This window comes from Archocentrus centrarchus, chromosome 22 (genome assembly GCF_007364275.1).
Source record: "Archocentrus centrarchus isolate MPI-CPG fArcCen1 chromosome 22, fArcCen1, whole genome shotgun sequence".
Lineage (NCBI taxonomy): Eukaryota > Metazoa > Chordata > Actinopteri > Cichliformes > Cichlidae > Archocentrus > Archocentrus centrarchus.
In genome coordinates, this window is record NC_044367.1 from 23,082,720 (window position 1) to 23,097,986 (window position 15,267).

The following is a 15,267-nucleotide window of genomic DNA, read 5'->3' on the forward strand; positions in this document are numbered from 1 at the left end:
GTCTTACACAGACATGGTGTTTGAAACCAAAAATCTCAAATTTGGACTCATTAGATCAAAGGACAGATTTTCACTGGTCTAATTTACATTACTTGTGTTCCTTGGCCCAAGCCATTCTCTTCCTCGTGTTCTTCCTTACAAGCGTCTTCTTTGCAGCAATTCGACCATCAAGTCCAGATTCACACAGTCTTCTCTGAACAGTTCATGTTGAGATGTGTGTTACTTGAACTCTGTGAAGCATTTAGGTGAGCTATTATTTGGGGTGCTGTTAACTTGCAGTTTCTGAGGCTGGTAACTGATGAACTTATCCTGTGCAACAGAGGCAACTCTTGGCCTTTCTTTCCTGGGGCGGTCCTGATGAGAGACAGTTTTATCATAACGTTTGATGGTCTTTGTGACTGCACTTGAGACTACTTTCAAAGTTCATGAAATTTTTCAGATTGACTGACTTTCATTTCTTAAAGTAATGATGGACTGTCGCTTTTCTTTACTCAGTTGAGTAGTTCTTGCCATAATATGGATTAGAACATTACTCAAACAGGGCTATTCACTGTATACCAACTATACCTGAGTCTTGATTCCCAAGGATCCCCAGAAGAGACAGATCCCATCCAACTACCAGCCAATAACCTGATCAACACAACATGGAAACTCCTGTCAAGCATCATAGCTGCTAAGATAAACAGGCATGTGACTCAATACATAAGCAGGGCCCAGAAAGGAACTGGCAGAGAACCAGACTGATCAACCTGTGCACTTCCTGGATTGAGTACAAGAAAGCCTATGACTCAGTACCGCACACATGGATCCTGGAATGCCTTGAACTGTACAAGATCAACAGAAACCTAAGAGCCTTCATCAAGAATTCAATGGGAATGTGGAGAACAACACTAGAGGCCAACTTTAAGCCAATTGCACAAGTTACCATCAAGTGCGGGATTTACCAAGGAGATGCTCTGTCCCTACTGCTGTTCTGCATAGACCTGAAACCCCCCTCAGCCAGATCATCAACAAGACTGGCTACAGATACTGACTACGGAATGGAGCAAACATCAGCCACCTCCTGTACATGGATGACATCAAATGCCAGGAGTGAACGAGATATCAAATCACCGGTCCACACCACTAGGATCTACAGCAATGATATTGAAATGTTATTTGGACTTGAGAAGTGTAGTTGCATAGTAACAAAGAGAGGGAAGGTAGTCAGAACTGAGGGGATTGCAAGGAAACACTGCAAACATTGAGGACAGCTACAAGTATCTTGGAATCCCGCAGGAAAATGGGAACCATGAAGAGGCCGCTAGGAAAGCTGCAACCACCAGGTACCTGCAGAGAGTAAGGCAAGTCCCAAAGAGTCAGCTGAATGGGAAGAACAAGATCCGGGCAATCAACACCTACACCCTGCCAGTTGTCAGATACCCTGTTGGGATAATAAGCTGGCCAAAAGGAGGGGATAGAAGCTACTGACATCAAGACAAAAAAGCTCCTTACCATGCATGGAGGGTTTCACTCCAAATTCAGCACCCTGAGACTGTACACTAAGTGGAAGGAAGGAGGCCGAGGACTAGTGAGTGTCAGAACCACTATCCTAGAAGAAACAGCAAAGATCCATGAGTACATCAGGAAGATGGCCACAAAGGATCATGTGCTTAGTGAGTACCTCAGGCAGCAGAAAGAAAGAAGAGGAGAAAGAAGAGGAACCATAATGGAAGGACAGGCCCCTGCACAGCACGTGCGACCGCCAGATAGAAGTGGCTGATATCAAAATAAGCTAACAATGGCTGGACAAAGCTTGGCTGAAAGACAGCACAGAGGCACTAATCATGGCAGCACAGGGACAAGCTCTAAGCACAGGATCATAGAGGCTGGGGTCTACCACACAAGGCAAGACCCCAGGTGCAGGCTGTGCAGAGATGCCCCAGAGACAATCCAGCACATAACAGCAGGGTGCAAGATGCTAGCAGGCAGGGCATACATAGAATGCCATAACCAAGTGGCTGGCACAGTATATAAGAACACAGGTGCCGAGTATGACCTGGAAGTCCCGAGGTCAGAATGGGATGAGCCCCCACAGGTGGTTGAGAATGACCGAGCTAAGATCCTGTCAGACTTCCAGATACAGACGGACAAACTTGTAATGGCTAACCAACTGGACATAGTAGTGGTGGACAAGCAGAGGAAGAAAGCCGTAGTGATAGATATTGCAATACCAAGTGATGGCAACCATCAAGAAGAAGGAACGTGAGAAGCTTGACAAACAGCAAGGGCTCAGAGAAGAGCTAGAGAGGATGTGGAAGGTGAAGATAGCAATGGTCCCCGTGGTAATCAAACATTCGGGGCAGTGACCCCCAAATCAGGAGAATGGCTCCAGCAGATTCCAGGAACAACACCTAAGATCTATGTTGAGAAGATCACAGTCCTGGGAACAGCTAAGATACTACGTAGGACAAGCTCCCAGGCCTCTGACAGATGACCAAAGCTTGAAAGACCCCCACAGGGAAAACAGGGATTTAAAAAAATCTTTTTTTAAAAATAAAATCAATAGATGACATGGCTATTAATAGTCTGTGGGTGAGTTAGTTCTCCGCTTTGATGTTTTCATTATATTTGTTGAAAAAAAAAAGAAAAGAAAAATAGCCTTTCAACCTCGGATTCTACCCAGCTATTACCCTTGAATCTGTATAATGCCCTCACTGTAAACAGTTAAACTCCTGCTCTAAATTAAAAGGGGGAAAACAACAGCAATACACTGGTGAGTTACCTGTTTTACCAAAAGAGACCAACAGAAATTAGTTTAAGTATGGGTTTGTCAGACAATATGTCTGTCCTTCTTGCCCTGCACGAATACAAGATGAGGTTTATCAAAAATTAAATATCTTACTCAATTGGGTAATTGAGAGGCAGCTAGAGTGCCATCATCACTATTATTAGCTAAACTATCATTACAACTGCAGCTAAGGGGACATATAAATGCAGTAAGTAGCTCAATTCATTTCTTTATAAGGCCAGAATAACCTATTAGATAATTTTGCTACTTTTTTCTCATTTGAAATTGACACAGTCCAGTCCATTTAGGAGAAAAAGAGCCAAACAAGAGATCCTTACACTTCAAGAGAGACAAAATATGTGGAATTTCCAGAGTAACCAGAAAGATTCAATCTTTGAACCACACAGCAGAGTACCGCAGAACAGTTAAGTGGAAACATGTTGAAGCTGTGTGCAGAGAGGCTATCGAGGCTAACCCACGCTCTCAGGCACATGCAGAATGGGAAAGATTCAAAACGCAGGGGAACTCCCAAAATGTTTAGTACCTGCACGCATCACTGGACAAGTCTAGACCAGAGAAATGATACATTACACACAAGGAAAGGGGAAACAGGGGCTGACAAATGGTAGTATTTGGTGAGTAAAAGATAGAGGCACAATTAGAGATGACTGTTCTTATGTGCCACAAGCTTGCTCTTATCTCACGGTAGGATAAAGAAGATAAAAGGTGATTTAATTGGTCAATATATCGATTACATTCAGTTCAATTACAACTTCAGTTTTGTTTTTATGTTCCTGCATACACTGAGTAGCTGTAGCTGAGAGGGTTAACAGATACAGATTCGAACATTGTTGTCTGCAGCCATCAGTGGTGAAACATTTTTGCCCCACAGTGGGTTATCTTGCTCCATGTGATGTCAGTATGAGTGAACAGGAACATTTTGTGCTGTTTATTTAAATCACTGTCAGTCATCTGAGAAGCACATGATTTATATTTTCTGGGCCAAAACATAGAAAACCTTTTAAGGCTTCTCATGTTGCAATATTATTATTATAATACCTATAACTCACTCTAGATGTGGGTGTGCATGTGGAGTATGTACAACAAATTATGTGAAGGGAATGGGTGGTAGAGAATTCAAGATTACAGAACTGTGCACCACAATCACAGATCAGCCACAAGCAAAATGCACCATCATGACAATCATACCCAGACATGCTGCTGCATGTGCACTGAATACACAACTTCAAACTCTTACCCAATGAACTTTTTCATGATTTTCAGTTGAAGTTTTTTTCTTTTCCTTTTTTGGGGGTGGGGGTGGGGGTTGGAGATTCCATGCAAACATTTGTACAACCACTGAAGTCCAGTGTGTTGCCATCACTTGCTGAATTACGGAAGAAAAGATGTATGATGCAACATCATCTACGTAAAGAATTAAAGCAGTATTGCTCGCCACCTTCCCTCCCTTCCGCCCTCTGTCTTTGTCATTTCCTCCTCTCTGGTCATTTTTCCCAGCAACCCGTGGGCAGACCTGTTCTGCTGTATTCCTGTCACTAAGTTTGCTTAAAACGTCATTTCAAACTCCTCTTCTCTGAGCTCTCTAGCCCTGCTCCAAGCAGGATCACTGATAAGCCAAAAATTGATCTTCTACTGAAATCTTGATTAGAAATTGGTAAAAAAGAAATTTTTCTGTTTTATCCCCTAGGGCTTATTGATAATAAGCATAAGGAAAAAAAATGCTGATAACTGAAAATTATCTGATAGGATCAATTTCTGATTTATGCAGATCAACAATGTTCACGCTCCATCCAAAACTCCAGAGATTCAAACAAGTAAACATGATAACACTGTACTGAGGTTTCTCACATGACATCATGCACACGTTGCTGAAGAGCTGGTAAGGAAACATGTATTCCCCAACTGGTTGGCAGTGGTTTGTGTAGGTTTCTGGCTCTTGCTGGTTGAAATTAGTTGCGAAGATGAAGTTGCACCAAAAACCTCTTAGTGATTGCTTTGGTTGCTAGCAGATTGCTATGATTGCCTGTAGTTTTTCATGTTTGTATGTAAATACTTGATATCTACTAACCCAGCAGCTGTAAAACTTGAAAAATTGCAATGCAAAGTGGAAATGGAGATGGTTTGCCTACAAAGTAAAAGCTGTGCCTCAGTGTTTCACCCACCATGTTTCAAAAGGCCCAAGTTTTACTTTGAAGACAAACCACCTCCATTTCTAGTTTGTTCTTTACGGTTCACAGTTTCCCTACAGCTTAGAGAGTAGCTCAACAGTGTTTGCAGAAAAATATGTCACCTCCATTCAAACTATAGCCACAGCAATATGCTAGCAACCAAAGCAATCATAAGAAGGTTTTTGCACACGTGATTGCCAAGGAGTCACTGACTGTTCTGTACACCTGTGTGAGTGGTACTTTACCAATCACTTTCCCTGCAACTGCCATCAACCTCTAGCAGCCACTCATAACTGGCTGCCAGATGGTAGCAGACTCTTCCTAAGCCTGTGTGACTGCAGCCTTATTCACTTGAGACTGCACTGTCATCATGATTGTCATGTCTAAAATGGCAAAGACATTAATGTTGTGTGGTTAGTGGCTATGTGTCTGCAAAACCTCAATACAGCGGTCAGTTTTAAGCATTACTGGGGTGTACAGCATATTAGAAATGCTGTTGAGTATAATGTGCAACTTAGACTTCTGTGTTGAATCTATGTGGAGCCTACGATGTAGCTTATGCAAGTGAACAATGCGGCTGCCAGCAATTATACCTCTGCTTTGTGTACCTCCATTGCGCTGCAATTTTGCCTCCAAAACCTGAGTAGGCAGTGGAGTTTCTCTCTTTGAGTTGCTCCATTCTCTTCTACTCGATTTAAAGAAAAAAAAAATCAACTGAAGAAAAAGTGGCTGGAAATGTAGAGGAGGAATGGCAGGAGGACAGAGGGAGGGGAGGAGCAGCAGCCTGAGCCTGACCAAAACACAACATAAAAAAATACTTGTCTGTTTTATTATTTATTCATATGTTTGCTTATTGTGATTTCTGCTGTGCTTGTGTGCCTATGTTACCTGTAAAAGCTGCTACTGGACCTTTAATTTCCCTGATGGAATCTTCCTAAAGGGATTAATAAAGTTTTATCTAATCTAATCTAATCTGATTATTAGGTAGTGTTGCTAAGAGAAGATGGGGTAATTTCAGCCGGAAGAAAATCACGGTCGACAAAATCTTTGGGCTGCTTCTGCCAGTCATCGGTGAACTTCCCACTGTAGCCACTTGTAAAGCTGCTGATGTTAATGGTTCCAACTCTGGGCACAGTAATTTTGGGCCCAGAAATTAAGGACGGACATTTCAAGCAAAAATACTGGGAACTATTCTTTGAAGATTGCCCACAACACTAAACCATTCTCATGTCAGTACACTTGTTATGGCAGACTTGTGACATTCTAGCTTTTCCTGGCAGAGTTTAGTCTCTGAAGGAATTCCACATAAGACTTTGATGGATGTAGTTGTCTTTCATTTCATTTCATTTCAATTCAGTTTTATTTATATAGCACCAAATCACAACAAACAGTTGCTTCAAGGAGCTTTATATTATAAGGTCAAGACCCTTCAATATATTAGAGAGAAAACCCAACAGTCAAAACAACCCCCTCTGAGCAAGCTCTTTGGTTTTGCAGATTTATTCTCTTTATTCAGCAGCATGATAATTCATGATCGTCCCTAGTAAAATGTGTGGACGTGCTCTAAGATCCAGTTCTCACTTATGAAAAACATACAGTGGGAATTTCTTGTAAGAAAAAAATTTGAATAAATAAATAAAAACATTGATTGGGCACTTGTACTGCGTTGGTGGAAAGGCAGTAAAAAAAGCTTCTTAGTATAAATAATCAAGCATTCCTTTCCTGTTTTGGTGCAATCTTTTGCCAGCTTTGAGCAGTTCAGTTTGTCCATCTTTGGCCAGCAAAAGCACTGAAGTACTGTGACTGTGGATGGACTTTTTAGTTAAGTAAATTGAATGTGTTATTCTCAATACAGCACCAAATCAGGTCACACACTGAAGAACTGGTCTCACACACTATTGAGATTGCGCAGAATATGAGCAAATCTGTGATACCATTTTAGCATCTGGTACAGGGACATTTACCTTTTGATAGCTAGTATGACCACACCTTAAAATTCACAACCTAACTTTCTGTTAAGTCCACTTTATACCAATTGCATGCCAAGCAATTGCAGAATCAGAAATACCGCTGAGGACAAATGTCCCCACTGACAACAAAATTCTGCATTATGCACTGATTAACCTGATCTTGCTTAATAGGCCAACTGAGGTCATTGTAGGAACAACAACAAAAATAATGTGAAGCTGGAAATATTTCCTTTTAGCTTACTCTGGTTTTACACTCCATTTTCTATGGGAGTTGTCCTTATATCTAAATTACAAACAGTGTCTCATTGTAGAAGACCATAAGTTCTCCAAGAAGTCTTAATTATGGGTGAAAAAGATACAAAACAAACATCATAGAGACATGACTCATCTGACAGAGGGCAGATTACTGGCCAATCATTTTAAAAGATAACAAAGCATTACATGGTATTGCTGTTTTATGTGCTTGCTATTGTCAGTAAATCCAAGGAAAAAACAATGCAATAGTTCACCACTCTGTACTTCAAAATACATAAACATACAAAGTACAAAATATGTAAATATAGTATCAAATACTGCACATACTTCCAGTAAAAGAAAACCTTCACCTCTTGATGGAGGTCAGACAACACTTCATTCTAGGCATACTGCAGGCTGCACTAAAGGTCAGTTGTATTTGAGTGTATTACTTTCAGTTGCATCCATACTACAGTGTATTGAGGCCAGCCAAACAAGCCACTTCAATCAAGACTATTTTAGGTTTTTTTAGTCATCTACAGTTCCCATAGTAAAGTCAATGCAGTATGCTATACAGTCTCAATATGTTCTCCATAGTTTCAGTAATTTCTGATAAGCTTCCTTTCCAATTAAATCTTTAGGTTAAACAGTCATGAATGTGTCAGTGTGGTTAAGCATTGTGGTGGCAATCATAGGCCGACTTAAGATTTATCTCAGAGTTGAAAGGAACAATGGCTCCTTCTGAGCCCAAAATAAACCCATTAGACTGGCAGATGACTTTCCATCGCTCTGACATACAGTAATTAGAGTCATGAACTTAGTATGAGGGCTAACATGAGTGACCAGTTAAAAACAACCCACTAAGAATTTCAAAGCACTCTGAGGCAGGGAGCAGCCCTGGTGGCCAATTAGCCATGGTCTGGATGCCATTTAGCCTACATCTGTACTTTCCAGTCAACCCTTGCACCTAGCAACAATATAACAGTGAACCTCAATAAATTTGTGACAGACTTTGCTCATATTCTATGGCTCATGGAACTGTTCAGCTATAAATGGTTTATTTGTGGGACATGTGGCCTCTCATCATCCAGCAGGGATATTTAAAGTCTCTTTCATTAGTCACCCATTGTGGTTCAACTGTTGAAAGGGTTTTTCTTAACAGTTGCAGAGGTCTGAGGATTACTTTGTTACTGCTGCCTTTGTAGTACATGTTTGAGTTGCTACACCTTCTAAAGGTGGCAAGTTTCCTAGAGTTTCCAAAAGTACACTACTCACCAGCTTCTACCAGAGGTCTCTTCCTTTTAAAAGGGAGTTCACAAGGTCCTGCTCATAAGGGACTGTTTAATTGTTGGGGAGTTTAACATTCAAGGGTTCTACCTTACTATATAAAAGCACCTTGAGGTGAATACTGTCGTGAATTGGAGTTACAGAAATACATCTGAATTAAAATAAAAGGAGAGTAAAAACAGATAGCTAGGCAGAGTTTGAGCCAGGACTTTTGAGAGGCCATTATGAACAAGACTGTTTCCATTTTGTGATAATAACCGCATTACTAAAATACAAACAACTAAAATTAACACAAAAAGTACGGAACTTTGTGTTTGGTTGATTATTTCTTAGTTGTAACAATGCTTCTTGGTAACAAATCTTATACCGTTGGAAAGCCTGTTTATTATCTTTTATATGGTTAAATTGCCAGTAAGTCTTGTTTCTTCAGACTTCAATCATTTATTCAATAAACAAGCAGGAGAATAAGCTGTTTGGCATTAGCATTTTCCTTACAAATGTGGCACCATTTAAGGGAAAATAAACAGGTTTTCCAGTGGTATAAGATTTTGTACCAAGAAGCATTATTACAGCAAAGAAATAATTTACCAAACACAAAATTCTTTCATTTTGTGCTAAATTTACTATATTTTTTCCTCAAGTAATAGATTCAAAGTTAGAAAATAGGAAAGCAGTTAATTCTAAATATGGCATGTAGAATCATCTTGGCATTTTCTCGGTCAGCTTTATGAGGAAGTCACCTGGAATGGCTTTCAGTTAACAGATGTGCCTGATCAATTTCTTGCCCTCTTAATGTGTATGAGACCATCAGTTGTGTTGTGAAGAGGTAGAGCTGGTATACAGTGAATAGCCCTCTTTGAGTAATGTTCTAATCCATATTATGGCAAGAACTACTCAACTAAGTAAAGGAAAGCGATAGTCCATCATTACTTTAAGAAATGAAGGTCAGTCAAGCTGAAAAATTTCAAGAACTGTGAAAATCTCCTCAAGTGCAGACACAAAGACCATCAAACCTTATGATGAAACTGTCTTTCATCAGGACTGCCCCAGGAAAGGAAGACTAAGACTTATCTCTGTTGCACAGGATAAGTTCATCAGAGTTACCAGCCTCAGAAACTGCAATTTAACAGTACCCCAGATAAGAGCCCACCTAAATGCTTCACAGAGGTCAAAGTAACACACACATCTCAACATGAACTGTTCAGAGAAGACTGCGTGAATCTGGACTTTATGGTTGAATTGCTGCAAAGAAGACACTCCTAAGGAAGAACAACACAAGCAGATGGTTCCTACATGCGTAGTTCCCACCGTGAAGTATGGAGGAGGAAGTGTGATGGTACGGGGGTGCTTTGCTGGTGACACTGTTGGCGATTTATTCAAAAATCAAAGGCACACTTAATCAGCATGACTACCACAGCATTCTGCAGTGACATGCCATCCCATCTGACTTGCACTTAATGGGACCATCATTTGTTTTTCAATAGGACAATAACTCCAAACACACCTCCAGGCTATGTAAGGTCCGTTTGACCAAGAAAGAGGGTGATGGAGCATTGCATCAGATGGTTGGGCCTCCACAATCACCTGATCTAAACCTAACTGAAATAGTGTAGGATGAGTTGGATGGAGAATGAAGGCAAAGCAGCCAACAAGTGCTCAGCACCTCTGGGAACTCCTTCAAGACTGTTAGAAAACCATTTCAGGTGATTACCTCATGATTGAGAGAATGCCAAGAGTGAGCAAAGCTGTAAATAAAGCAAAAGGTGCCAACTTTGAAGAATCTAAAATCTAAAACATATTTTGGTTTGTTTAACATGTTTAAGTTTACTACATCATTCCTTATGTGTTCCTTCATAGTCTGACTAACTTTAGTATTAATTTACAATGTGTGTAGAGTCATTGGTGACTCTATACATGCAGCTTTTGAAACTGATGTTATTGTCAAAATATTTTAGAAGATTTTATACAGTTTCTAACATGCATATAGTATTGTACCAAACCTTAGCGACCACTACTACTGTGTATCAAATGCATCATGTTTTAGTCCTGCCTTTTCTTTTGCAACAACAATACATTTCTCTGTCTAAACAGAAACATGGATAACAAACCTACTCAAGGCCTGGTGACAGCAGGGAAAAACACAAGCCTAAACAGAGAGGCTAATGATACCCTTGGCTGGCTGTAAACAAGAGCAATGTGTTGCTGAGACATCAGGAATTCAACCATCCACTGACAGAGTACCTAAAATTAGCCTAATGTTTACCCCCACTGGATAACAATGCCCAGAAACATAGTGCTTGTGAGTTCTCCTTCTAGTGGACTGAGGCATTAAGAGTCAGTGCCACACAAAACTGTTTTTGCTTGTAATTATCAGCACACACATTTATTGTAATAAATACATGTTACTATAATGATAAGTTAAGATATTATATATCAAAATAATATTTTTTTCACATAACTCTAGTCCATGTGTTTTAACAGTCTAAATTCCCACAGCTCATGCTGATGGTAAATATTCCCATGAGATATGAGGGGGAAATTAAGGAACTTATTGGAATCCAGAGTTTTTAACAGTGAGAGGGGGATGTACTTACTGAAAACACAGAGGAAAAAGGAGGCAGTGGGAGAGGAGAATCTCAGGCAGAGAGTCAGACGAAGAAGGATTATGAAAGCATGAAGTGCAAAACACAGCAAGACTATAAGTGAGAAAATAAACAAGCAGTGGGCTGCCAAGCACTGGCTCAGCAGAGGTACTTCCCCTTATGTGCACAGCTGGATTTATGAGACGGTGAGCAATACTCCCCTCACTTCTCCCAGACTCTGACACAAGCAGGGGAATTTAGCAGCTCCATGCTAGTCTGCTTCAAAAATAGCAGTGGATAACTACTCAAAAGTAGCTACGTAGCTACAGCTGCAAAGTACTTAAAATGTGCACATTTCCAATCAGCCCTAATAACCCAACACAGACAAGCCAATAGACTTTACTTTTACGGGCATTATTGTACAAGGCTAATGGTTTGTTTAGTAGCAAATTACCAAATCCTGTGGAGATGACAGAATTATAGTCTTGTTCATTTACTCCAAAGCACAGTTAAAAACAATGGTTGCTGCACAGCTGCTGAGTACTCTGGCATTATATTAATACTAGTTCACTGTTTGGTTTCAGTATTTTTAGTCTGTGTTGATTGCATCCTATGTTTGAGCCAGACATACTTTTGAGGTTATAACAAATTCATCAGCTCTGTTTGGCCTAATGTTCTGAGCAAGAATCAAAAATTGTTGCTGTGTTCTGTACTGATTTTTCATTTAAAAACAATAGAGCAACACAAATAAAAAACAATCATCAAAATGCATTTTCAAACAGGTTTTAAAAAATCTAGTGTTGTGAGGATCATCTGCCTTGCAGACCTCAGTGATCTTGTAGCAATGTGTGAGATTTAAAAAAAATAATAATAATGAGGAAAACAGGTGCCTTTAGATTGACACTCTAAATACTCAGATTTTTTAATAGAAAATGTGTTTCAGATGTCACATACATAAACTGGGATGGTGACATCTGCTGTCAAGTGTGAATTAGATCTTAAATGCCCCAAAAAGAACCACGCTACGCTAACAGTAGAAAGTTTAATGATAAAAAGTTTCTATTAGCCCACAGTAGCTGTTTTGCTTTAGCCATGCAAAAATGTGATGTCATGCACTACACAAAATGATTTACAGTCCGGGGACCCTAGAGTCAGAATGATGTAAATCTAATCATCAGAGGGTGTATTTGAGGCAGAGGGTGTATTTGAAGCTGCACAAATATGAGCGTGCCGTCAAATTTACTATGGCCGCTCAGGCACATTGTCACAGTGAGGCACCCTTTTGCGATCTTGCCACAGTGCGAGTCATTTGGCCCAGTGTTTTCCTTCAGTTGCCTCAGGAAGTAACAGTAAAACTAGGTTTCAATAGTTTGACTGTGGGGGGATGAAATGCACAACCCCGTAAACAAGGAGCATGCCCCTGACTGCGCTCCTGACTCAATAAGCCCCCTTCATGCTCTGAGACTGCAGGCTCTGGCAACAGTGGCACAGTGGAAAATCAGTACACCTCAGCTGACCGTGATAATTCACAGCATGGCCTGGCACCTGTGAAGCTCAGCCCACATATCAGAGCATCTGATTGTTTCGAGTCACTTTGAAACTTACAGCTGGATGCTAGTGGACATTTCAGGCTCTAAACCAGAAACTAACCCTAACCACTACGTGTGTACATTAAAGGAAACTTATTGTTCTTTCCTTATTTTCTATAATATATGTACACACTGTTCCAGTTTAGAATATTCATATTAAATGTTGCCAGAATATGAAAGAATAAAGTCACGGTATGTACAAGTAATTACCGTAAGCCAAAAACCCATATTCCACTGCTAACATTGAGTTTAAGGCATTTTTTTCTCAATTTTGGATCTGTACAACGTTTATGGTAATGTCAGGCACACAGCTCTGGTTATGAGGCAAAAGTCCCACCCACCTGATGTTTAAACGTTCTATTTGTGGAGGACAGCTAATCAGAGTAAATGTGGCTTAAAGGGAGCAGAGCTGCTGTTCAAACCTTGGTTGCGCCCCACATCACAGCAATACATGATACAGCATGCTAAAATGTGCATAAGACTTTTTTGTGATTTAATTAGATAGATTTTATGAAATAACATGTTATTTCCTGAAAAATATTAGACTATGCAAACATCAGCATAAATATCCCATAAGGCAACGCAGTAACGATGTGCCTGACAGTGACCAAAGCATCTGAAATTGGATGTAAATAACTCTTCATCTTAACTGTGTTGCCAGGTTTAAAATACATTCTCATTTGCTTATAGGTAGTTGGTGTTAAAAAGTTGAGGAGATAAAGTGATTGTTTCAGACAGAGCATGAAGTGAGAGGCTGCACCAGTTCAGGATTATTATTGTGAACTGTGAAGCATACAAAGCTCCTCCAGTAGGGTCCAATATTAAAAACATGATGCTGAAAAGGAGCATAACAGGACAACTTTAAACACTGTAGCTGCCATGTACCATGAATAAGAAAATGGAACATTTATGAACATTATCTGGAGTTTTGCATATTACAGTAGTACAGTCATTCTTGACCACCATTACCTGTTCTTTGCTCCAAGCAAGCAATCTTTGGAGAAGACATACAAGCGGCTTTAATCGCTGGCATTTTCGTTTCGGAGAAAGCTTTTCATGTGTGGGAGATTTTTGGGTTAAATTATGAAAGCTTTTAGAATACATCTGTAAAGCACTCTTTCTATAAAGTTACTCAATAACAATAATTTTTTACCAAGTATTCCTTTTTATATGTCATCATCCATTCAGATTAACTGGAACTTATGATGATGTTGTAACTACTTTTTGAGGTGCAACAGCTTTTATTAATATGCAGTTCTCCTGCTAGGCTCAAAACCGTTTGCAGCTGTCCACATACTTCTGTGCTGACATTTTCTGGCTTAAAAAAAAAAATGGCTTCTTGGAAGATGCAAAAATAATGAAAATTCAACAAAACATGACCAAACATACAACAGGAACGTCCAGGTAAATTTCCTGGAATACAAGCATTCGCATGAACCTTTTAAAATGTTAACGTAAATTTTGTCCATTTAAAAAGAGCTACTCGCTTTATGAAAATAGATTACAAACATGGACAGCACATTTCTGTCTGTTTAGACTAGTTTTCCGGTGAATCACGGGTTCACAGAGATGATCAGATTTAAAGATAAACAGCAAGTCAAAACAATTGGAGCTTGCTCCACCATAAAGAGTGTGACATTTCCAGCTAACGCTCAACACCCACAGCAAATACATAGTTGTTAATTTGCATTTATAAAACTGGGATCAGCGAGGTTGTGACCAGCAGTTTGAAGTAACTGTCATATTTCAGAAACACACAATTAATGAAAATTAATGAGAAGAGCTTGGTTGAGCAAATGCATATTGTACACGATAAAGACTGTGTTTATTGCAAAATTAAATAAAATTTAATCTCCATTAATTAAGCATTTGACATTCTTCCAGAATACTCACTGGTAGCTCAGAGGGTTCAGGGAGAAACTCTGCATCTTCTCCAAAAATAAAATCTGGGGGCAATTCTGGATAGCGTGCATTGAATATGATATCCCCTGGGAGAAAAGAGAAGAACATTTTATTGCTTGATTCACTAAAACACAAATCTCATATGTTTGCTTGTATTACAGTAAATGTTGTAAACAACCGCAATTTACCAAGTTTTAATCAAAATATAATCAAAATGTAGCAACCTTCCTTATTCTGTTTGGTATTATGAAATGACAGTTTTTTAACCATTGCTGAAACAAGGAAACTGTGGTGGTTGTGTGTGGTTTTTCCAGTTGCATTAAGCCCATAATGTGCATTTAAGCTCTAGTGTCTCCTAAGTACCTTAAATAAGTAATCTCAAATAAGTAATATTTGAGATTTTGCACTTTAACTGCATATACATTTCCATCAATTTTGATTACATACTAAAACTTACAAAAAAAAAACAGTTTTGGTCTTTATGGTTAGTTTCCCTATTTATAGCATCTGTACTGAGGTGATTATTTTCTTTAAATAAATCAACCAGATGGATTTTGCTAAGGCTTAAATTTGGGCATGGTATCTTTGATTAACAAGTGTGCGGGCACAGGCAGCCGTAGCCAGTAGCTTTCTGTTAGGCTTCACTTCTAATTTGTGTTTAAGCCTGTAGGACCGTGTTTATACAATTATCTGAGAAGAAATACAGCTTGTTCTTCAGTTAAATTGCAGTAACAGATCATCAGA

General features: G+C 39.5%; 1 protein-coding gene across 2 annotated transcripts in view; it reads right to left on the minus strand.

Annotated features, from left to right (window-relative positions):
* The window catches only part of babam2 (BRISC and BRCA1 A complex member 2), a 122,440-nt gene that overhangs the window by 91,386 nt on the left and 15,787 nt on the right, over positions 1–15,267 (minus strand). For both annotated transcript variants that reach the window (XM_030718863.1, XM_030718862.1), the window contains exon 4: positions 14,515–14,609. In XM_030718863.1, coding sequence (XP_030574723.1) covers positions 14,515–14,609 — 95 coding nt within the window. The remainder of the gene's footprint in view (positions 1–14,514; positions 14,610–15,267) is intronic.